Source organism: Poecile atricapillus, chromosome 2 (assembly GCF_030490865.1).
Source record: "Poecile atricapillus isolate bPoeAtr1 chromosome 2, bPoeAtr1.hap1, whole genome shotgun sequence".
Classification (NCBI taxonomy): Eukaryota; Metazoa; Chordata; class Aves; order Passeriformes; family Paridae; genus Poecile; species Poecile atricapillus.
The window spans coordinates 142,707,819-142,733,473 of NC_081250.1; the positions used below are offsets into that span (position 1 = coordinate 142,707,819).

A 25,655-nucleotide genomic window follows, 5' to 3' on the forward strand; every position below is an offset into this window, starting at 1 on the left:
GGGAAAAACCTGGGTGTGTGCCCCAGGACACCCCATCAGCTGGATTGGTGTTGGAGCCAGGACTGGTGATCTCTTTTTCTCTCTTCCTTTCTTTCTCTCTCTCCCTCTTTAATCCATCTCTCTTTCTCTATCCCCCCGTCACCCCACCTTTCATCCCACTCCTTTTCCAAAGCCTACTGCTGTGTGCTTAGGTAGGAGGTCAGGGACTAACATATCAATTTCCATGCCAAGTGTGTAATTTACTAATAAAACTTTGAGAGGTTCTGTCATTCCTTTTGACCACAAGAATCTACGACTCTTGGGTGCTCCCTTCCCCTTGAGGTTGGGACATTGCATGTACCATGAGTGAAAATTTTGTGACTAAATACCTTGTTCCCAACATTAGTCACGGTACAGTTACACTAATATTTGTGCCTTTAATGAGCCTAACGGGACTTTTCAGCTGTAAATATTTAATTATTTTATGCCCTCTATAGAATTACGTTAACTGTGTGTAGCACACAGGCAGACATCAAACCTCTTTACACAGTATGTGCATTCTCACTCATGGATCTTTTAAAAAGAAAAATGTATTTGGAATCATCAGTTGTGGCAAACTATCCAACACCTTTATTTCCAATTTCATTGTTCATTTCTGATACAAAAGTCAAACTTCCACAGGCAGTTCTTCAGAACAAAAAACCTAAATTATTTATACATAAACAATCACATGCAGCATTTATTATGTGCAGTACAAAATGTACACTGTTTAGAGGAGATACACGCTGCATATCATGCCAAGATTTAAACAAGGGTTATACAGACTGCTGCTGATGGTTACATTTCACAGAGAGAGCCATAGGCAGTGCCTTGAAGCACAGAAAAGACACATTTCTGAACAGCTGTACTTCCCTCATCCTCAGGCCCCAAACTCCTCATTCCAGGTTTGGAGGAAAGCCTTGGTCCTTCTCCATCTTCATAGAACAGTTCTGAATTCATCAAAAATGAAGCTTGGCACATGTGCTTCAACAACCTGAGGGACACAGGAAGGCACAGTGAGGCATTTGCTGTCCATTCATCCATTAACAAGTGTATCTGACCTGTGACTCAAGCACACACACACACACACACACTGCAGACCTGAGCCAGGATGTGCTCCTGGATGCGCACAAAGCAAGGAAGGAGCAGCACAGCCAGGGCTGTGAGGAGATATGCCAGGAGCACAGAACTGTGTAGGACTGGAGGAATGCTGCTGTCCTCTCTGTTGTGCCTCCACACAGCATCAGCTACAGCTACGGGACTGACAAAGGGACCTTCTACCACACATAACTGTGGGCTGGGAAGAGGAGACCAGAAGACTCTCACTCTCTTCATTGTGAATATTACCTGGGAAATGGCTATTGAATGCTTATTCAAGAACCATGGAGGTACAGCCTACATACAGCAAACAAGACTTATTTTTAATATTCTGTATAAATAATATACCATCTTCAAATGTAGTTAAGTTGCATTTAAACCTGAAATAAAGTTTCTTTACAAGTAGACTTTTAGCACTCCCCTTGCATGTGAGACAAAGAAGCCACCTGGAAAATCAGGATTTGGCAGGAAGTGAAGGAAAGACTGGATACAGTATTTCACCAAAATTTAGACTTGCTCATTAGCTTTTTGCCCCGTGTTTGGAATACTGCTGTTTATTGGAAACATCTTGGAGCTTCTGTTTTATTGCTTTCCTTCCCAAAAGCCCCCAGCATTATACACTGAAGATAAAATTTAACAGACTTGTTTGAAATTGGCATGAAGGTGAAATCCTTTAATTATTAGCATTCATCTATTTATTCTTGTGGTAATGGGACTGATCTCTACAAATCAGGGCTGCTTCTGCATTAGCAGGACCCTGACCTGTTATTCATTATGTTGGCTCATTTGTAGTACAAATGGAAGGTGTGGGCAGTGCCTCACTGGCCATATCCCTTCTTTGGCTAAAGAGGAGTGGGAACACACATTCCCTGTTCTTTTTTCCAGGGAAAATGGTTGGGGTGTTCAGGGGCATATTTAAAGACATGGAATTCTTTCTTACCTTTCTTGGTAACTTGGTGTACCGAATGTAATCTTCCAGGAACATGAGGGCACCCACTACATCGGCAGGCATTTCTGGAATCTTCTGGCTAAAATTAAACCACCTTGGAGATCACTCTTACTGATCAACCTTGGTTTAAATTACCTGAAAATGCCAGCCCCCAAATAACACCATTTCCACTAGGTGCCATGTGATTCCACTAGAAATAGAAATAGTGTTTTAATCTTTTATTTAGTAAAATATATTGCTGTTACTGTGTAATGCAATCATGGAATGGTTTGGGCTGGAAGGAACCTTAAAGATCATGTAGTTACAACAGCCCTGCCATGGGCAGGGACAATTTCCACTGGACCAGTTTTCTCAGGGCCCCATCCAACCTGGCCTTGAACACCTCCAGGCATGGAGCATCCAGAATTTCTCTGTGAAACCTGTTCCACTGTATTATCATTCTCACGGGAAAGAATTTCCTCCTAACATTAATCTCAATGTCCTGCCTCTTTTAGTTTAAAATCATTCTCCCTTTTCTTGTCCCTGTCTGCCCATATAAAAAGACACTCTCCAACTTTTTTATAAGGTCCCTTGAAGTACCAAAAGACTGCAAATGTCAACTATACTCTGCTAGAACAAAAATACTGAAAAAGCAGCGCTTTTTCACTGCTCAAGTCTCCTTCACAGGGGTGATACTTGGGTATAAAGTAAAACATGGATACCTTGTGCACTGCTCCATGGTTGAACGAATAAACTGACCAATCAGAGCCAAAAATTGTTCTGTGTATCTTGAGTGAAACTGTTTCAACAGGGTAAGGAGCCCCAGAACCAAAGGAAGCCAGTCAATTTGATCAGCTGGCCGCTTGCACACCATTCCTGCACAGAAAACACCCAAAACACCACAGGTTTGTAAAACAGAACATATTCTTATAGCACAGGCTAACTTATGTAATATACTCTTCATGTTTTTTTGCTCTTTCTCTCCTTCTACTTGCCCACACAAAAAGATTCAAAACTAATGTAATAACTGTGTGTCTTCCATGGCAAATGGCTTAATGATATTAACTGAGGCATAGGATAGAATGAGAAACCCAGGAGTCTGGATTCTGTTTCCTACCCTATTATATTTGGACTAAATAGTACAACAAAACTGAATGTGATAGACTAAAGTCAGGAACTGTGTATTTTCTATGCAGGTAATTTTACTATCTTCTCTACAGATAATTTCACATAGGTTTTAATTAGATTTAGATAAGCAGAAACTTACACATTACCTAAATTTCTGTTGTACTGAAGTCTGGGAAACTGGGAGATGAGGAATAGGAAGTTGACGGTGGGAAAATATGGCAGACGTTTTGTTGTTATGTAAATCTAGGGGAAAAAAAGAAAAAAAAAAAGTAGTAGAGATCTTTTACATATTATTTTTCTCAGTTAATAAAAAAATAGAAAAAAGCAAACTGCACCAAGCACCAGAATGTAGGCCTGACCTTATTTAATGGATTGTGAATGCCAGCAGCTTCCAGATAAGCTGTGATTTCATACAAAAGGGTGTTGTCCTCTTTAGGATAAGGTAGTGATGGGTTCTGATAATGTGCTTCAATGTCAGCCAGTATTGCTCTAAAAGGAAAATAGATCATACTAAATAATTTTTAAAATTATTCCCAAATAAACCTTACATGATGCCACATATATTAATATAAAAATTTCAAAGATACAAAACTTCTACATGGCCACAACGAAGACTAAAACACTTTTTCTGGAGTATGTTTTTACAAACATCATATTTGATTCAAAATCAGCACCACACATATTCTGTTCCTTTTTCTCATCTAAATATGACTTCAGAACCAGGCATAACCAAATTCTATTAGAAACTGCATGTTCAAACTAATTACTTGCCAAGTATTTATTTTTAAAGTTTTTGCTGGGTTAAAATTCAAATACTGATCAACAAAAACCTGCACACAAATCAGATTCCACATTTTGTTGTAATTTAAAGGATTGCTGAGCTGATAACAATTACATCACAGTGATACACACAGCTCCTCAGCACATTTTGCTTCTTACTTGTTGAGATTTTCCAAAGCAGCAGCCAAATGCTTGGAGTCAAACCTGCAGGAATAATTTAATTCATTGGTAATCTGTCGTCTTAAAATCTGCATCTGACCAACCTGTCGACACAAACACAAAAAGGGTGGCGTTATACTGAATGCAATGAAGGAAGAGCAAAGTCAAAGACTGACCCCAAATGCACAGTGCACTCAGAGAAGAGGTATAGTCACAGTGCTTGAAGTTTACACACTGTTCCTGGTTGCTGGCCATGGGAAAAGAGCACAGAAAAGGTAACAGGTATAAAACCCCAATTACTTGCTTTTCAATGGTCAGTGAAAATGCCTGTACTCTGTTTCCCACCTCTCTGTACATCTTGGAGTCAGCATGGCAGGAAAAAAAAAAACATCAGAGAGGCTCATTGCAGTCACCCTTCTCCTTCCCTGGCCTTTCCTCTTCAATCCAGTAACATAAACAAATATTCACAGCACTCTGAAAAACGCTGGTCCCAATATATCATTACAGAGATGAGATAAAGAGCCAAGTTAATTGGACAGCTTGTTTAAATCTTCAGCACAGTACAATGCCCTCTGTTTCAAGGCAAGTCTGGGAAATGCTACTGCTCCAAACTATCCTTGGGCATATCTTAGTCACAAGGCACTGGGAGGAGTCTCAAGAGTTCCTGATACTGAACACTAACTTAGTCTGCCTAGATCAGATCTCTAGTGCCAGACCGGTTTTGGTGAACTATTTCTTGTGAATCTCAATGCAAAGCACTTTGTGGAGTGTGAGATGTCAATACAAATGAAGCTCAGGAGCTCTTGCAAACCCAGGCCTGCTTCACTCGTGATGCTACACAATTCCAAGTCAATAAAATACAACATTATAAAACAAGCAGATTAAAATATCACAGAATCACAGAACCATTAAGATTTGAAGAGACCCCTGAGATCATTGAGTCCAACCTATTACCTAACACCACCTTGTCAACTAAACCTTGGCACTGAGTGCTACGTCCAGCCTGTCCTTAAATACCTGACAGTGAATCCACACTTCCCTGGGCAGCCTGTTTCAGAGCTCAACAACCTTTTCTATGAAGAAATTCCTCCTGATGTCCAACCTGAACCTCCCCTGATGCAGTTTGAGACCATGTCCTCTTGTCCTGCCACTGGCTGCATGGGAGAAGAGGTCAACCCTGACCTAATAACAGCCTCCTTTCAGAGAGTGGTAGAGTGGTAAGGTTCCCACTGAGCCTTCTCTTCTCCTGGCTAAACACCCCCAGCTCCCTTAGCTGCTCCTCACAGGAACCCTCTAGACCCTTCACCAGCTCTGTTGCCCTTCTCTGGACATGCTCCAGCACGTCCACATCCCTCCTGAACTGAGGGGCCAATATAACCAAAGAGCCTCAAGTGAATTCTGAGCAATAAGTCACATAAATCTACCTTCATTATGGAGTCTAAATAAGCTGTCCAGATCTTCTGTGTTTTTGCAATTGCTGCAGAGTAAACCTTGTTTGAATTTGCTGAGAAAAGAAGAAGGGTGGGGCATTAAAAAAAGAACAAGTAAGAAGAGAAATAAATGCAAGTGTACAAAGACAATTACTTTCTTCCATCTTAACCAGTAAGCACTTACCTATGATTCCTTTGAGGGGACTGACAGCACTCATAAGTGCTTTTAAGGTATCTTGTACTGACCTGTCACGCAATATATTTTTCTGAAACATATTGAGGAAATTCTAAATAAAAAAGAAATAAGTAAGTAAAAATATCACACATGCACTCTACGATTAATCTTGGTGGCACTGAAGCCACATTTTTTAACAGCAGGAAAGACTATTTCCATAGATGAAGAGTTGAGGAATTCTGTAGTTACAATTTTTGCATTCTGGAGTTATGTTAATCAATGTTAGGACAATTAGAAGATCCCCCTTGTCAGTACCTAATATCCACTATGGACAAGTATTAATTCAATTTTTCAGGAAAAAGTGTGTTCATTGATGCTTATTTCCCTTAAAATCTCTAGCCAGGCCAGAACTAGGTTGTTCTCAGGAAACAAGAAAACTTGGTTTAAAATAAGAGGTATTAGGTAAACAGTCATTACATAGAATTGATACCTTATGTATAATGGTAGACCCAAACAATCTTTGTTGATATCTAGACAGAAAAATAAAGTTGATCTGAGATCAACTTTTAAGTACACAAACAGTGTACACCTGCAGAAAACATCTCCACACAACCTGGAATTACATAGCACCATTTACTTAAGAGCACCAACTTCAATAATTTTATCTGTAACTGAAATTCTCCCTTTTGGGTTTGAACAACCATTTTTCAAATGCTTTTGGTTTAATTGCACCATTTCAGTAATTAACAGATTTTTAATTTTTATTTCATTATTAAACAATAAAGCATTGTGGCCTTGAGAAGTTGAAGTTCAAAAATTACCTGCAGCTCCTTTACAATCATGAAACACAACAGCCTGTCTAAGCCATTGAGACCAAAGGTACCCAAAGTATCCTGGATCTCGGAGAAGAGACGACTATTGGTTACTTCCTGATGAGTTTTGGTATCATACCAGGTATTCATCTGGTCAATGTAACACGTTATTCTGAGGAAAAAAAATCAGCAAACAACTTCAGAAAAAGCTGAAAACAGTCCCTCTGATACTTACAGTAATGAGTTACCTTTCTTAGACAAATGAGAAAGACTCTCCATGTATCTCAGGTGATTAGCTATTCCTCTCTCCACCAGGGTTCTGTTACCCTTCCCTGATTTCTTTCTCCTCCATTTGTTTAACACAGTTTTCCTTCTTAGACTAAAATCACCACTTTTCTAGACTAATATGTAAAATGTGCAGGATGGACTGGGTAGATCTGGTTTTAGATAAAGATATCACAGCTATGGAAAAACTATCTCTTGCATTTTGGTTTGTGTATGATGGAATTTGAGCTATCCAATGCATGGTGCTTGTGACACATAGTACTTACTTTGGGTCTGTGATCCTCAGGATTTCTCTGCAAAGACGACCAATAAATGTTACAGATTCATCCACAGGTGTGAATTTTGGTATAGGAATATGAGTAGACTGGTATATACTTTGCCAGTCTTGAATCTGAAAAAAAAAGTTTTACAGTAATTTGCAGTGCTGTCATTGCAACTTTTTTATTTGCTTAGAAATCTTCATTTTGTTTGATTTAAAAAGAAGCACACTAACACAATATTGTAAATTATGTGTAGCAGAACACTACAAAAACATACTAAAGCAAAGAGAAGAATTACTCTTCATACAAAAAGATATAAAATATTCTAGTTTGGATATTTTCCTCTTATGTACAAATAATGCAGGGGGCATGCTGAAACATTTCAGAGTAAGTTGGGGATAGATGTTTTACACAGTAGTTAGCACATTCAGTTGGAGTTGCAATGGTATGAACAATGGGTACACATGCTCCATCAGTCACAGGTTCTAACAGCCAACTGTAAAGACATTTATCAACTTTTTGTTGATTTTTGGGTTTGAGAAGCACCTTTGTTCTTAAAAAGTTATTGCACTCCTGTTCCACGTTGTAGTTAATAATACGAGACACTTCCTCTTGCCAAATTTTTAAACCGTATATGTTGACATAATCCTGGATATATTCAAATGATCGATGGAATCCATCCATTGTAGCTGCCATTTCTTTCAGTTTGGGCATGAGTTCGCTTGGCTGGAGATAAACAACAACAAAAAGATAAAACTAAAACTGTGAACAGGTAGAATTCAAACAAAATGTAAAAGGCTCCTACAGCCCCTTATAAAACAACCTCTAGAGCATTTCACTATGGTCTAGCCAGATCTGAAAAGCACTGAGAACTATATCTTAACAAAGTTTGATATCTGAATTAATTTTTACTGAATATTTTTTCCTCCCACTTTTCATCTTATTTTTGCCTTCAGTGGTACTATTGATTGATCTGGGAAATTCAACAATCTGGACAGGAACAAAACAGGAGTCACTCCTTATTTTATCATTGCCTATCTATGTTTACTTTTCTTATGTGACCTGTCAATCATCACAGACAAAGGCAGTACTGTGAACTCAGAATTGACAGGACACTTTGGAATAGAAGTATGTTTTTTAATTCTGTGTACTCTTGGCAGTTCATAAACTCATTTGAACATTGAATAATACATTCCAGATAACCTTCAGTAGTCTAAAACTTTTTTACAAAAAGGAAATCTGCATATAAAAGCATAAATTATTTTTTAGAAGGCAGTATAATAAAAGAGGTCCTACACACCCAAGATATATAAAGAATTAAAACCAACCTTGGCTCTAGGATTAAAGATGAGGCCCCTGTGGAGAGCCAGGGCCACTCGTTTTACCAGCTCCTTCCTTATTCCATCCTCTAGTAACTGTTTTGGGTCCACCTAAGTAGAAGAAACACTTTTCCTTTAAAAATATAAAGGATTTATTTTGTACCAAGAAAGATATGAAATACTTTTGATAAATAGGAAAGACTGTTAACAGATGCACTTAACCACCAGACCTTGTCCAAAGAATAAAAATTTACATACTTCTACTAGAGAATAAATGTTCTGTTTAAGTTGAATGGCAAAGGTTTGTAGTTCCCATGTTCAACCTTTGTTCATGATCCACTGAGAATGTTGTACAATTCTAAGAAGCCCTAAGCTAAGTATGCATTAAGAAGTGTATGTTTCTTCAAGAATACTTGCTTCTAGTTCTCAGAGGCATCAATGTAGCCTTAATGTAAAACTGCAGGACAGTTTATACCAATAGAAGAAACAGCTCTTCAGAAAAGCTTTCCAACAGGGAAAACCTCAAAAGATCATCAACTATGGTGGATGAATCTATTTACAATGGGGACTGTGGATTCCTAGGAACCTGAAAAAAATAAAGTTCCTATCTGGCTCCCAGTTTAGGCATCACTGTTTGGAAATTTATATGCAAACTTGTATTTTCTTTTCTTTTTATTTTTCCTGCGGGATCATATATTGTGCTGAAATCTGTGCTAAAGTGCTAATTGCCACCAAATAACCTTTTGCTATTGAAATAATGGATCATTACCTTAATGATACCAACTAAAGTAGTTTTCATCATGAGGATACCTTCAGTGAAGATTGAAATTGCATGGGTTAGCTTGGCAACCTGTAACAGAAAAAAATTCATTAAAGCAATTCAACAGATGTAAATAATTACTCAAAAAAATCCATGTTTCCCAGTGCTATTTTAGATTCAAATAATTTGCACTGATATACTTTCAGCTTCACTTCTTGTTCTAGACTTGTATCTTTCTTTTAGTCAGATAAATAGAGATGTGTTAGCAGTAGGAAAGAACAGGTAACTCTCAGAGGTTTCAGAGGGATTATGGAAGACCAACCACATTTTGTGTGCACAAATATTAAGGAAAAAACTCCCAGCTGGTATCTTTGAGCAGGCTGGGGACACAGCTCACAGTAATTTTTCTATAGCTATATTCTATAAAGACTGCTGCCACCATCAGTCCACCTCAGTATTTCCACTGATCTAATATGGTAGCACATTCTCTTGAAGTTTTACATTTACAGTTATTATTATCCTTATGCTCAGAGTTCAGACAAGCCAGTCTTCTGCCTTTCAGGTGCTTACAATACAGAATAGAAAAGACACGCTTCAGATCTACAGTTCAAGAGAAATTGGAAGGGAAAAGCTTTAGTATAAGCTATTTTCCCTTCACCTCCTCAAAATAAAACATTACTGAACACTGTGTCCTCCTCTACTCTTACCCACACACAAGCTAGACTGACTTTAAAAAATCTCATGGGGGAGTCTAAACCTAATGCTCAGGACTGAACATCAGCTTAATCAGAGATCGCAGCTTGTTTGCAGAAAACACCTAACAAGTGAGCACTTTGGCAAAATCTCCAGGGAAAAGCTGGCATCTTAACTCATTCTTAGATTCTTTGGGGGAAAGACTTACTGATCTACTCAGGTTTTTGTGTCTCATCCTCCTCTACTGAAAATAAAACCATGCAATTTTAATGTTTGCTCACTCTTCCAGACTGGTTACAATACAGAAGAAAAAACAGAGACAAAATGAGCAACAGCAGCTTTATCTGATCAAATCAATGTGCCTCCATCAAAAAGCTTAACCCTGCTGGCTTATTTAGTCTTTGACCTTTTCCTCTTGGAACACAAATGCCAAATGTGGAAGGCTTAATTTCAGACTCAGGTTTTCAGGGTTCCATCCTCTCCAATAAATAAAAATACCTTTATGCTCACTTATAAATTTATTTAGTTTTTCTCCCCTTCTCTACCAGATCAAAAGTTTAAAGTTCTACAAACAGAAGCACAAAAGTTACACATCCATCCTTGTGAAAACTAAGGTATGTTCACAACACCACCAGTCACTTTTAAGTGAACAAATCTAACTTCACTGTTAAACTGTAACTCTATGGAACTGTATAGATTTAAACTTAGGTTAAAGTTGGCCACCTGTAAGGTTTGCTTTTTCAGAATTCCCTGTTTTACTGCACCTCATATCGTGGTCCAAGCTGAGCGTAATCTCGTAGCTTGTCCTTATCAAGGCGAGTAGGCACTTCAATAATATCGTGAGTCTGAAGCTTTATGATTTTGAGAAGAGATGTAAACATGCTTTCTGGAATTATCTGTAGAACCTTTGTAAATGAGAGAAGAAACACCCACAGTCAGTATATTCTCATTAAGAAAATAATCCTCAATTAAGAAAAAGTAATTAGAGATAATGCCTTATAAGCACCCACCTTTCTCACATATGAAACCAACTCGCCAGAGTAATACTGGGACACACTGAGAAGGTCAGGACTGTTCGCTTGATTGATACGGAGAAGTGGCAAATCAAGAGCAGAAGCAAGCTAGAAATAAAGCTAACATTTTAACTTCACTTTTTTTTTCCTCATGAAAATTACATGCTTGAATTCTCTTGCTCAGGCTCTTATAATACAACCCAAAGTACTAGATTCTTCCTAAATAGAAGTGTTATACCAGGCTTTCCAAGAGAAAAAAAATTGTTAGAAGTTAAAGAAATCCAACAGTCCATAAGGCTATCTTCCCTAAGATTGTTAAAATCTTAACAGCTGCATGGGACATTTCAGTTGTAATTTTATATTCTCACTCACACTAATCCCCATTCTTATTTCTACAGAAGATTTTTTCATCTGAAGCCAGAGCTTCATTGACAGACAAAGGACAAAGAGAATGTATTCCTTCAGCCTGTTCTGATCCATATGCAGAGGATCTCATCTCTGCACCAATGCCTCCAGAAAATAGCTGTAATGAGTAGAGGCTGGACTACGAGACTTATTTGCCTAACAGCAGCAATGTAATTGTTGCATTAAAAAAAACCATGCATACCTTGGTTTTATTTTCCTTAAAACTAACTTTGAGTTAATTTAATACTGTCTAAAAAGACTGGACATAGAAGATGCTGGTAAAAGGAAGTCTTAATTCTTCTAATTTCAGAGCCTTAAGGCCTTTTAAACTAACTGCTTGGATTGACCTGCAGTGTTCAAGTGCATTCACTGTTGCTCAAACTTACCTTTAGGAAAGTGGCTCTGAGTTTAGTTACCATAGATGGACTGACTCTTATGCTGTCCTGCATAATAGATGTAAAGCTGGCATAAGAAACAAACAAAAAAATCAGCTTCGTCCCCTGAAACTCTTATTTTCTTAATTGTATGTCAGCAGAAACAGTGTCATATGAAAATGGCACAGGAGATCACTAACAAACTTCACTAAAGGAGGATTTAGGTCTGAAGAGATACTGGTTAGAAAAACCCTATATGAAAAAGAGTAGGTGGGGAAAAAGATGAGACATCAGAGTGTTAACAGCCAAGGCAATGAAGTAGTGCTCAGCAAAAAAACACCATGGAAACAGAGTTCTTGAGCATTAGTCTATCCTTGGTTGTTTTTTTGGTTGAAAAATGAACTCCAGTATTTTGGAGAACACTAAGGGCTGGAGACAGGAGGTCAACAAAGCTGTTACAGTTAGAACAGGAGAGACAGCAAAAAGTTACACTATCACTTAACCTGCAGTTAACAACCTGAGAAGGCTGGATGTTAATTCCTATTGAAGCTGATCAGAATCCACTATACTCAACAACTCACAGAACAATGCTTCAAGACCGTTTTCAAATTGGAATGTTTGTAGTCAGTAACATTTATGCATTTATGTTATTTCCCACAAGTTTTACAAATGGTTACTGACTGGAAGAAAAAGGTCTTGCTAACACACCTGTCAATTAATTGCCAAGCATAAGAAAGATCACCAATTATCTGCATGGTGATCAAGACCTCTTCTTTAATGTTGATAGTTCGGATCATCTGATGGAGAAATTTGCGGGTGTCAGCCAGAAACTGGCAAACTTGCAGGTTACTTTCCAGCTGGTGAAACTCTTGGACCTATATTTGAAAAACAAACAAAAACCATAAAAAAGACTCTTTTTGGCTGTTTTCATCTTTAAGGACAGCAACACAAACAGAATCAGTAAACTGATATTACTTCTGGATGTTAGCAGCAGTAAGACACTTAAATCCTGTCCTGTTACAGGGTGTATTAACAATAAATTTCACATAGTTATTCAAGGAGGTGTACTGTCAGACATCATTCTGAGTACTCTTTTATATCCTGGAAATAGAAGGAGCACACAGAGAAAAAATACAGTTTTATTCTGCCTTTCAAATCACCCTTTCTAGTTTCAAATGATTTTATTTTCAGAATTTCTAGAAGATGAGTAATATTACCAAATAATGTTAAATACTGAATTAATTTCTTTGGAAAAACCTACAAACCCTCAGCTACAGGTGACATGACCTTTCATGCTATATCCTTTTTTTTATAATACCAAGGTCTATACAAAACTCGTAGATATGTAACAGCAAAGATCTAATAGATTTAAACAATTTTTAAAATGCCAATCTGTTTTTTTATCTCTGTTATTAAAAGTCATTAGATGTATAAAAAAATACTGTTGTTCCGCAGGACAGGGTCATTTATCTCAAAATGTCTTTTTACCGTACCTCTTCCAAAGCCTGTATTAGCTGCACAGTTTTTCTGCCTGCTGCAGTAGAATCATCATAGTTCAAAGACATTATTTGCTTGGAGATTTCTCTGAACCAAGCCTGGAGATTTTCTATGAAAGAATTAAGAAAAATTTAAAGAAATCTCTGCATGTATGATAGACAGCAAAAATACAGGGAACTTGCTAGTCAAAAGAAACAAACCAGCTATACACATAGAAGATTATTTTTACAAGTTTTTATTTCACTGGTACATTTCTAGTCTTTCAGCATGTATACTTGTAAAGTGTCATATGCTCAGGTAAATTTCACATGCAACATTAAAAACACCTACCAACATAAATGGGCATTAAAAAAATCTTATTTTTACACCAGTTCAAGAGAAAAAAAATAGATTAAAAAAAAAAAAGTGCAAGGAATTTGGAAAGAAGTACAGATTTGATTTTTAAGTCCTTGGAGACGTGAAGAACACCACTCAGTGTAGAGAAGAAGTAAAAGAAGGTTTGAAAAAATGCTGATAAGATTGAAATCCAGGTTACAACCAGGAAAATAATGAGGAAAGAGGTTAAACCATCTCTAATTTTAATGGGTATGATCTTCTTATTCCTTTGTATATAGAACATTGTAACATAAACTCCATTATACATACAAAAGTGAACTGACATTTCATAGTTTTAGCTGGCATTTCTAAATAAAGGAATGAAAAATACTTTTAAAAATAGGGCCATCTAAATATTAGGTACCTAAATATTCCTTACATATGGAATATGTGCTGAAAACCTAAACAAGACAAGAGTTAAAGAGATCCCTTCAGCAGCTGAGGGACATGAAAGTTGTTCTTATATTATCACTATTAGACTCATCACTTTAGAAATATAAATTGAAATCACTTTCTTGCCCACAATATAATTTTTAATAATTACCATTTTTCTCCACTCTAGTAAGAGGTTTAACTCCTGAGAAGACATCAGCAAGCTCAGTCATCCTTTCAGACCCCTCTTTTTTATAGTTCTCCCATTTTTCTTGTTTTTCTGACAGCATCTGCTTGAACATCTACTGAAACCCAAAGCATTTGGTTTACAAAACTGGCAAGGAGGCATATCACAATTGGTAAAAAAAAATACTGAAAGCAGATAGAACTTAGTGATTACTACATAACTTCAAGATCTTGACGGAATATTAAAATTAAAAATATTAAGAAATACTTAACAGTGTGATGGACATACAGTGACAGAAGCTTACGGAATTTTATATAACAATACAATGCAGATTTTTTTATTTTTAGCCACTTAAAAAAATATCCAGTGAATTTTTCAGCTTAGATATCTTAGAAGACTCTGGTTGGCAGCACATTACCTCTTTTAAAATGAATTCAAATTGAGCTGTATCCAGAAGAAGCTGGAAAAGGATCCTGGAATTGTACTTTGAGTCGGTTAAAATTTGATCCTTTATCTGGCGGAGACGTTTGTTATTTGGATCACAAGCTGAAAATAGAAAGACAACATTTCCCTGCTGTTACATAGGACTTGGCCAAGCATTTCAATCTTTGTAAATACATTCTTTTTTTAATAGCTTGAAGGCAAAAACATTTTGCTCTGGTATGTAAATCCCTACTTGTTTTCCATTTACATGGAATAACCCTTCCTTTGAATAGGATATAATTAAGGTTTCTGTGGTGCTTCATCCTTCTTAAAATTTCTGCAGGCTTCTGAAACTAAATGTGAATTTAGTCCATCTGATCGAGAAGCCCAGAGATCAGTATTTCTAAAACCATTACAAAAATTGTATTGGGGTGTAACAGAAACCTCCTTGCATATCAAGAAGCCTCAAAGACAGCACAAGTGTTCAAACAATGGAATGTCTAAATAGGTCAGTTTACACACCCAAACTCACATGAGAGACCTTACTCAACAGTTTCAGTTGAATTTCAGTTCAATAGAACAAAAACCTTGGCTTCAACCTGTTAATTACTAAGATTTTAAGAAGTTGGCCACTGCTTTCTTTTTGGAGCTATTTAAAACTTACAGAATCATGTTTTTCTGCAGAATATTATTCAACAAGATCATGACTTCTACTAATTTTTGTACCTGTGTTTGGCTCATGAGAACTGAGGAAACGCATGTGCCATTTCAAACAAGGCTTTAGGAGACTATTTGCAAAACAACAGCTCAACAATCTCCTGAAAACGGTAGAGGAAACTGCTGACTTCAACAGCAGCAGAACTGAACTTCCCTCAGGCCCCAAAATGAAGCCTCAGTGGAGCAGGACTGACAGCTCAGCAGTGAGTGCAGCACGAACTCTTACTCGTGTCTGCAGTGTGCAGCATCAGCCAGCGGATTGCCACGTTGCAGTCTCGCAGACAATTCAGCAGCTTGGGAATGTTGTCCAGCACCAGCTCTTCCCTCAGACAGCCTTCCTTGAGGAACTGCTGCACCTGCGTGTGCACTCGCTCCGTCACTGCAGCATATCTGCTGGCCTTAAAACACACAAAGCCTGCATCAATAAAATCCTAGCCTCAAAGGGAATTCACCATGTTCCCTAGAGCTTAGAGGGCACACAGATCAAAAAAGTGCTATAAAAATTATTATCATTACTAGTAGGCAGGATTATACACTGCAAGTGCATGACACAGGTTACAAGATAAACTTTAAAGCAAAGAGGCTACACAGGAAGTGTAATGTTTCAAAAATGAAGACTTGTAGCCTTTCTAAATATCCACTTATATACTCTCTAGGAATTATTCCTAAAAAATGGTAATATTTTATTGCCTAATGAGAAAGAACAACAACAAAAATCTATCACAGAGTGGAGATACTTATTATGAATTAAGTATGAATTCTACTTGGTGAACTTCTTCCCTAAAGATGAAGGAAAATTTTCCACTCATATTCCCTAAATTTGTGAAACAATATAGAACATACATTGTATGCAGGAAGAAAAGACCCAAGCATTATTGATATCATACCCTTCAGATGCCCACACATCTTGCATCTTGCTAAAAATACTTATTGTTGACTTATGTACCTGTTCCTTGACATTTGAAAGATCCAGTGTGTAGTTGAGGGCAGTTTTAGCAGCTTTGTAAGGTTCCCAGGCTTCTGCCAAATTGACAGTGATTCCCATGTAAATGCTAATGACCTAAAATTGGAAGCAGAAAACAAGAAGTTGCATTTAGGTTATTAAGAACAATACAGTTTGCATTTAGAAATATGACAGTAAGGGATATGCTGAGGGTATAAATAACAGATAACTGAACTTTTTTGGTAGCAGTACTTCTGGGTGTACTGTCTTTGGAAATCAAGAAGACTTCAAAATAAAAGGCACACGATTAATTAGAAGCTTAGTTCTGAAAAAAAGATGACAGTTCTTTCAGTCACTATATATCAATTTGTACTATGAACTCCAGTTAATAAAAATGCTGGCATAATCAAAAATTTGCAGTGTAAACTTCTCATTTCTAAAAATAAGCTTGTAGTTCTCCAGGAACAGAGGGATTCTAATGTCCTCTGAAATAGCCAGCTATTGCAGTTTCTTCCCTCCCTGCTTCACTGCTCCACTTAAGGTACAGAAGAATACAACTTGAAACCAACAGAGGTACACAAATTAATGTATAGTTTCTTTGTTAAGGCAGATTCCCTTAGATATAGATGATCCAGGGACTCTATTCTTATATGCCAGCCTATTCAGTAGCAGCTTTTGCATATGAGGGATTCTTAATGGAAATCCTAAATCTCAGTACTGAAATGTAGTAATTCCATTTTAATCACTACATCTAAAAAGGTCTACAGAAGCACACATAGTGACAGCTTTAGCTTCTATGTTATTTGGACAATAGCACAGAGCTAATCCTTAAACAAGTTTTCAAGTAACATCAGTGTGGAATGATTTGTTGAGGGACTAGGATTGCCCTCTACAGCATTCTTGACACGCTGGTAGAATTCACCAGCAGAAACCACATGAAGGTCAGAAATGACAAATATAAAATCTTTTACCTGGGACAAACCCAAACCCTCGCAACAACACAATCTGGGACCAGCTGCCTAAGTCACAACTCTGCAGAAAAGGACTTAAGCGTCCTGCTGGACAAACCAAACATGAATCAGACACACAGCCTTGACAAACAGTAATCAGACACTGATTACTGCCAGACTGCAGCCAGCAGATTGAGGGAAGTGAATCTTTCCTTCTAGCCAGCCCTCATGAGGTCTCAATGAGAGAAATGGGTCCAGATTTGGGCTCCTCTGTATGAAACAGACATGCACAAACTGGAATGAAATGAACAGGAGGCCACTAACACACCTGTGGGGACCCAGTATGTAAGAGCAGGGTTTGCTTAAGCTGGGAGAAAGATGTCAAAGGAATCTGACTGTGGTCTTCCACTACCTAAAGGGAAGTTATGACTAAGACAGAGCCAGACCCACCTCAGAGGTACATAGTGAAAAGACAAGAAGCAAGAGCCACAAGCTATAACAAAGGAAATTCCAGCGGTACAGAAGGAAGAAATTCTTCACCATGAGAGTGTTGAAGCACAGCCACAGATGTCCATAGATGCTGCAGAGTCTTCACCTTAGATATTGTCAAAGCTAGCTGGGCAAGGCCTTAGCAGCCTGATTTAGCTTTGAAATCAACCCTGCTTTGAGGAGAAGGCAGGACTAGAAGACGCCTAAAATGTCTTCCATCACACACCTTTCTGGGACTCACTTTATTTTGTTGGTATTAGAGTGTAGTTGACTAAAGCATTTAAGACAATAAATTACACTTTCAAAGGACAGCCTTCCATGCTTATCCAGAGTGTTTGGCTTGGACTGCTTCACTCTGAACGAAGTAAAATTTCCACAGAGAAGAACCTGTTCTAGTTTTAGGTTATTATTACTTTCTATGACACATACTGTAACAATAATTTCAGTTGTTCTCATAACATTAAATCCAGGGAACAGTTTTAAAGCAGAATTAACTTTTACCCAATTATCTGGAAAGTATTTATCCACTATCTCTCTCATTTTGGCTTGTTGAGTGTGAAGAATAGAAGGGTCAAAATACAGTATCACATAGAGCATAGCAGCCTGAGTAGCCAGGGCAGTGCTGCGGTGTTCTGGTAATGGATATGCTGAAACCTGGAAAAAGTAACAAAACAAAGCTGAACATAATACAGTGCATCATAAACCACCCGGGGCACATTAAAAGTGTACAGACACTATGAGGCAAGAAATTAATTTAGCTAAGTTGGATATGCTTACACATGCAGTGTATTTACCAGCTGTATTTCCAGAGCATAAAAGTTGACTGTGTAGATGAGTGCTACTTTTAACAGGCTAGAGTAAGATTTTACTACACTGTAAATGAGTCAAGTAAGACATGTCCAGTCATAAGACATTAAACAAAAACATTGCTTTTTACGGCAAGGCTAGCCAAGTACTGCAGCAGATTGACCAGAGAGGTTCTGTGGTTTGTACCTCTGGAGATACTCAAAATCCAACTGGATGCAACCCAGTGCAACCTGCTCCAACTGACTGTGCTTGAGCCAGGTCAGACTACCTGATCTCAAGAGCCCCTGCAACCTCTGTCATTTTTTTTTTTCTGCACTTCATTGAGTAATTAACCTGAGAGTCAACCTGATAATCCCCTTTAAAGCCCTCTTTTATCTCATGGCTTACCTGGTTGTAAATGTCATCTGATCGTAAGCGGCCGATAACCATGCTAATGAATGTTTCACTTATAGGAACCCTGCTGAAGTAACTCTCAGGGTAGTTTGGAGGTCTTTTAGCTCCAGGTTGGCTTGAGTATCCAGTGCTTCGAAGCAATTTACAAATATCATCTAAATTGGAGTCAGCAGAGGATCGGGCTGCACTGTTTTACAAAAAAGGAGGAACAAAAATATGAGCTATATGACCTAATAATTTCCTTTTCTCCCACCCCTTACAACCACACCCTTCTCACAAGAAAATTAACAAGTACTGAAGTCTAAAGAAGGTTTTTGATTGTTTATTCCATTAATATCATGTTATAGGACACTAATGAATGTCCATACTGAAATTCCAGATAAGTGGACAAAGCACAAACAGAAAATTGAACTCAGGAAGAGAAAGAAGGAGCTTTATATTCAGAGAAGAATTTGTTCCTTTTTTTTCCCCTTCTTTTATAAATTTTCATTTTCTTTATCCCCATTTCTGAATTCCCCTTGTCCATTCACTTTTGCATGCCAGAGTTAAAGAATCTCTCATATACTGGGAGGCATAAACATAGTCAAAGCAGCATTTTAAATGTGTGGAAGGATTTGCACTGACACCCTTTAAGGCCACAGCTGCTATACACTGATGCTGAGAACCTACCCTGTAAAACTTGTTACTGATGTACCTAATAAAGCACTGTAACTGTAAGAAGTCTGACTTGTGATACATTTGTCACTTAGATAGTCAGACTTTTCAGAAAGTTTCCTTGCATGTTTAGGAACCTGTGACACTTTCACAGCTGGCACTTGCAGCCTAAAAGCTTTAGCTGAAAGTTTGTGAATATTTATGTGAATATGTTATTTGTGAACTTCAAATGTCTGTTGTAACAGAATGAAAAATCCGTTGCTCATTTTGCAGCTGAACTTGCAAACACAGCTAAAAGCTAAATTAAAGTCTACTGATAGTCAGAGAGCTCTGCTGAATTATCTGTGTGAAGTCAGCTGATGAAAAAGGTGTCAATATTTCCATTTATCTTAATTCAATGACCTAAGTTACTGAATATACTGTATGTTACACATCTCAACCTTGAGTGCTTCTTTACACCTATATACACTACCTGTATCGGTAGTAGGAAACCAACATTCTTTCTCTGACCTCTCCTTCAATCTTCTGGTCAATGACCAGTAGCATGACTCCATATAAATACAGGGCTTCACACTGTTTGAAAAAGAGAGAACAAAGAAAAGAAAATCACACAAACATGATCTTGCAGCAGCATTTAAAGAAAAATGTGTTGCCAAACTAACCCAAAGTCAACTATGTAGGCAACACAACATGAAAAATGGCAGGCTGAGGACTTTTGCTTTCTCCTCCTTGAAGTGAGTCACAGCACTTCCATGCACTTTGTAAACTTAAATTTTTGTCTGGTTTGGCACTTACCGAGTGAGTTAATTTTCTACTATTACAAAACTAGTCAATACTTACTAGAAGCTGTTTCCCATCTTCATTAAGGAGGACAGTTTCTAATGTTTGCTGAATGTAAATTCCTTCATTGAGGTCATCTAAGTATCTAGGAATCATAACAAGAATTTTGGTCATTGACTATTTTGCTCTCAAACTAGAATTAAATCAGTCACATTTTCTCTGAAAGCAAACAGATACATCAGAACATTTCCCTAGTACAAGCAGCATGGTGTTTTTCAGACTAAGAAGAAGAGAGGCTATACTATAAAATGAGAGGCTGGAACCCCGGCTAGTGCCCACCAGTTGGCAAAAGCTTCCTTCCACATCCTGATGGCGTATGTGAAAGACAGCAGAGGATACCTGGCAGCTTACAGCTTATCCTCTTAATCTTGTCATGGGTGGGTAACAGCCTGGGAAGGCTGCCATGCAATAATGTAGCAAAACTCCCATATTTTCAAGTTACCTGAGTATACCTCCTCGAAATACCACAAACTGATCTCAATTGCAATTTGGAAGGTAGGGGTAGAAATAGAGTATGTTCACCTTAATTAACAGAAGATTTATTCCTATTAAAGGATTTTCCAGTAACACTACTTAATAAGTAATATCAAACATTCAATCTTTTCATGTAACATCAATAACAAAACTCTCATGTGTAAGATGCTCAGTAACTTTTTCTTAGAGCATTTCATGAAGCTTTTGTTTTGTTTTTTACATGTCAGAGTAGCAAACCTGAGAATATGGCAACTCCACTGAAAAATTAAGTTCAACAGAAAACAATGCCAATGAAAGTTTAAAAAAACCCAAACTACCTGATATTCCGTTTTCCAAGACCACAAAAAATTAGGTTAATAATACAGATTCATCTTCCAAGATAAAGAAATCTCCAATTCAGGACAATCTCCAAGATAAAGAAAAACTAACTCAAATTTACAATTGAAGAAATGAGGTAGAGAGATTAAATGTTTTCAAGTCATATATTAAGCTGGTAGGGAACTGTTGGAGTAAACATTACTGTTCTCTCCAGCAATCCAGGTTTCCTGGTGCACATGAATATGCTTCAACAAGGAGTATATTGGGTCTCTAAGGAAAAATCTTCTCATCAATAAGACAAAACAGTAATCTAGTCTTCAAAAATCCCTATGTGTTTAAGATACCATACCTGTTTAAATCTACAATGTATTTATGTACACTCTGAAAAGCTAAATAAAATCTTGTCAAAATTTCAATGTTGTTTTCACGAAATTCTTCATCTAAATCCAGTAACTCAGGCTTGGCTTCCAGTTTGCCTTCACATGTCTCAGGCCCCTGACAAACAGAAACTCATCTTTAGAGACAATACTTGACTTTGTTCTCTACTTGACTTCTCTACAGTAGGACACAGACCATGTACAACCACCCCCGTGTGCAAACCAGAGTTAACATTCCTTACCAAAACAAGGATCTGCAATTTTCCAACCTACTTTAATGTTAAATATTGATTCCATAAAGATGAGTTTTACACATCTGCAATAACTTTAAATATGATTTATCCAATGTAAGTAATGGGAAAGAATAGCTAATACTTTCAGTAAAGCTCCAATACATCTGAAGGCACTGGGTGCTTTATGTAGTGCTACCTCCCTGATGGAATTTTTCCCTTTACACATTTCACCTGGTTGATTTCTCAGATAGAAACCATAACATTGAGGGTTCACAAAGCTTAGTACCTTCTCAAACTGCTTGAAAATATTAGACATGTTTTTTACAAAGACTCTACATCTAGCCCAGCATTTGTCTCCTGAATTAATACTGAAACTTTGACATTAAAAATCGTGGCGGAAAAAGAGTTGGGATGAAGAACCTGACTTCCTCAAAGCAATAGTTCAACTTTTCCAACCCTTTACCACTGTCATATTTCTTATAAGAACCATTCAGTCTTACCATCATCATCTATATGAAAAGAACATTGAAGTTTAATTAAAAGTGTTATTAAAATTTCATTGAAAAAACCCAGCTGACAATTTGAGTTTTAAAAAATATTCTTCTGCTTCTCTTTTTGTGCAAAACATCTACATAAAACAAAGGATAGGCACCACATTGCCTATGAAGTTCAAATGGACAAAGTAAATAGTCTCAACTTTTAAAATCTCAAATCTTTCCTCACTAAGTAATTCTAAGAATTGTGAATACAGAAGGGGTGCATTTGCAGTAAAAATATCTGTAAATTCTCTAATCTCTGCTTTTTAAGTGTAACTTCTATGGATTTTTTTGTTTTAACTTTGAAAAACAGCACACTGTTATGCTTTCCTAACATTCAAAAATACTACAGCTTTAAAGATTGTTGTATTTCTCACCAATTACAGCTATCTGCTTTTAAATTTTCAAGTAATTTGTTTAAAAAAAAAAAGACTTCTACCAAACAGATCTAAAGACAACTGTGAAATCATTTGTGCTCTGGATTTTCAGTATCCAAGGCTCACAGTTCTTGCCTGAAATTTACAACCCCTACTACAATAAAATTTAATTAAATTGTAGAAGTGCCTCCTTTGCTTTCTTATTACCATTTCTTGTACTGTACAATCCAAATAAAGTCAGATTAGACAATCTCTGTAGTTCCTTCTTAATCATGCTGGAAAATGACAGAGGGTACTTAGTACTGCAAGCTTAATTCTGAAAGAGAAATAAGGGCTTTCCATGGACACTTCTCCTTGACTTATTTATTTATTTATTCAGCACATGTGACAAGTCCAGTGAAAGAACAATCACAGCATTGTCAGGCAGGAAAGCAGAAAGCAGTTTTCATGGCTGCAAAGAATAAGCTACAGATTAACAGAAGAAAGATTGGCATACTGCCCATGGCACTGCTCTGAAGGAAAACAACCAACCATGTGGGCTCAGAATGTGCTGGTGGAAGTATAATTTAGTGGTCCTGCAGGAATTACTACTACTACTGCTACTACCGCTACTACTACTACTACTACTACTACTACTACTACTACTACTACTACCTCCCCAGAATCCAATACTCAGTTTTCTACAACTGGTATCAATCAAAGTTCACCGGCCAGATGACTCAAACATTTTGGAAGATGTAGTAGTAATAAACACAATAGTCAAGAATGGCTGTTTCACAACCCAAAACATCCTCATGTGGGACAGCAATGCTTTAAGAAGTTGAACAATAAAAGCATTTACCTTAAAATAACTAAAATCAAATATGATATCTCCATACTTCTGCTGATCAGCCTTGTCCTTTAGCCTGAAAACACCAGGAATAAATTCGGAAAGTCTCAGAAGTTCTGCAATGATGGCATTTCCACAGGAAACAATCCGAAGAATTGCCTGACCACAGAGATTGTTTTCAGCCAGAAAATCCAGCATTGTGGAGCTGGATGTGACAGAGCAGCAGAAGTCCTGCAGTCTTATTCCGATCCTTACTCTTTAGGTTACTGGAAACAGGAAGCCTGATGAAGAAACCAGCCGTGCCATTAATAACCTGTAAAAACAAACCCACACACATCCAGAGCGGTTTATATTCACGTTTTTGATAGTTTAATTTGTGGATATTTAAACATACTCTCCAATCTTTCAAATTATGAAATCTAAATTATCCTCAGCTTTGTAAAATGAAAGAAATGCACAGAATTAATTTTCAGCATGTACACTGAGTTTGAGAAGTGACCTGTGTGAGCAGACAGGGGAATTGTGAAGAACAGTTGAAAAATACTACTGAAGAATGAAACCATCACAAATACTTAAGCAATTATAACCAGGCAAGGAGACTGGGCCCAAGTAATGCAAAACCACTTTACAAAATGTTTTTAAGTGGCACTTTAAAAATACAGCCAAAGTTATTATAATGGGTTTATCAATAAGGAAAACTTTCACAGCAAATGGAAACGACACAGCTCCGTTCCTTTATTTATTGCTGAAGGACGAGCTTCCATGCTCTGGGTGCATTTCCTGCTCAGTTTTATTCGTTCACACGTTTCCTGCGGGATACGGCGTGCAGCACCAAAAATAAGCGTCTATGCCTCAGAAACATTTATGAGAAGTTATGACCAGGCTTGACTTTTCACCAAACACCTTCTGAACCACTGCGATAAATTTAAGATGCCAGTCAGCTGTCCCCAGACAGTTCTGAACCAGAATGAGCGCCCGGAGCCCACCCAGGTCCTCAGTGCCGCCGCAGGCGCTGCTCCACAGGGCGCACAGCGGGCCCCAGACCGGCAGCGGCCGGACAGGCTCCGAACCCGGTCCGGTCCCGTCCCGTCCCGTCCCGTCCCGTTCCGTCACCACCCAACTCACGGTTTGCAGCCAGACGGCCCCGCTCCCTCAGCGGCTCCCGCCGGTGCCCGCCCCGCCCGGCGGGCTCACCCTGTCCCGGCAGCGCCTGCGGGCAGGAACGGCGGCGGCTGCGGGCAGGGAAGGATGGAAGGAGGGTGGGAAGGATGGCTGGGAGGCGGCGGCGCTCCCGACGACGTGGCCGAGCCCTCCCATCACATGACGGCGCCGGCTGATGAGTCGGTTCCGCTTGCCCCGGTGCCCGGCGCTACCGCCCGCCTGCTTCTGCTGCCGGGAGGGCGGCGTGGGGCCGCCCCCGGGCCAGCCGCGCTCGCAAGCTGCGGGGACGAGGTGAGCAGCGGCCGCTTGAGAGGGTGGCTGTCCCTGCCGGCCCTGTCCCCTCCGCGGGCGAGGGCAGCGCTCCGGGCCGGGGCGCAGGGCCGGGTCCGTCCGCGAGGGACTGACTGGGCTGCCCGGCCTGCCCTGGACCGGCCGGGGCGGCGAGAGGGCCTGAGGGCACCGAGCTTCCTGCTCGGCTCTGGGCCCTGCTCCCCACGCCCGCACCGGGAAGGATCGTCAGTCTCCCTGTGGCAGCTCATCACCGAGCGTGCCTGGTGCTGGACGCTCATCCTGGTCCTCGGAGAGAATTTGGCACTGGCTGAGCTCCTGTTATAGAAGCAAATAATACTTTTTTCTTACCTCTGCTTCATAGTTTGAGATTTGGAAGCATAGAAAGTTTAGGTCATTTTCTGAAATATTTAAAGTAGGGAGCAGAATAGAAACTGCAGCGTTTTTTGGTTCTTTATCCTGTCTCTACTGTTTGATCACTCGGTGAAAGAAAAAAAAATGCCCTCAATAGTCTCTCATTCAGCATGGAGTTTGCTGGTTGTGTTTTCCAGAAGTGAGGGGGCTGGGGGTTGCAAATGATAAGTTCTTTGATGCACCGAGTGAAAACCTTCCTGGCAGAAAAGAGCGTGTTACAAGCACTGCAGAGAAACCAATTCCAGCTAAGAATGTGCCTCTCCTTTGGAAGGTAGAATGGACAGCTCCAAGCTGAAGTTGAAGAATTCACTTAGAAAGCTCAAGAGTGAAATCTTTGCCTTGGGATCTTTAGGAGACCTGAGGA

At 38.7% G+C, this 25,655-nt stretch overlaps 2 protein-coding genes across 3 annotated transcripts in view; one reads left to right on the forward strand and one right to left on the reverse strand.

Annotated features, from left to right (window-relative positions):
- WASHC5 (WASH complex subunit 5) lies at nucleotides 1–24,712 on the reverse strand. Of its 2 annotated transcripts, none has more exons than XM_058831465.1 (29): nucleotides 24,623–24,712; nucleotides 23,441–23,741; nucleotides 21,426–21,571; nucleotides 20,285–20,369; nucleotides 19,917–20,017; nucleotides 18,785–18,977; nucleotides 18,092–18,244; nucleotides 16,155–16,268; nucleotides 15,435–15,606; nucleotides 14,487–14,614; nucleotides 14,054–14,183; nucleotides 13,131–13,243; nucleotides 12,346–12,512; nucleotides 11,650–11,725; nucleotides 10,856–10,966; nucleotides 10,610–10,750; nucleotides 9,162–9,242; nucleotides 8,402–8,503; nucleotides 7,620–7,799; nucleotides 7,080–7,204; nucleotides 6,538–6,700; nucleotides 5,726–5,828; nucleotides 5,536–5,615; nucleotides 4,112–4,215; nucleotides 3,532–3,661; nucleotides 3,319–3,415; nucleotides 2,767–2,920; nucleotides 2,057–2,144; nucleotides 1–1,012 (listed from the first exon to the last, which is right to left on the reverse strand). In XM_058831465.1, the coding sequence occupies exons 2-29, from the start codon at nucleotides 23,624–23,626 to the stop codon at nucleotides 956–958; spliced, it is 3,480 nt and encodes a 1,159-aa protein (XP_058687448.1). In that variant the 5' UTR covers nucleotides 23,627–23,741; nucleotides 24,623–24,712; the 3' UTR covers nucleotides 1–955. The 2 variants fall into 2 exon arrangements, with proteins under 2 accessions (XP_058687448.1, XP_058687447.1); XM_058831464.1 differs by having other exon boundaries at nucleotides 334–1,012; nucleotides 24,554–24,691.
- The window catches only part of NSMCE2 (NSE2 (MMS21) homolog, SMC5-SMC6 complex SUMO ligase), a 127,971-nt gene continuing 126,873 nt past the window's right edge, over nucleotides 24,558–25,655 (forward strand). The window contains exon 1 of the mRNA XM_058831466.1: nucleotides 24,558–24,880. Within this exon, the coding sequence (XP_058687449.1) occupies nucleotides 24,677–24,880 (204 nt within the window). The 5' untranslated portion in view covers nucleotides 24,558–24,676. The remainder of the gene's footprint in view (nucleotides 24,881–25,655) is intronic.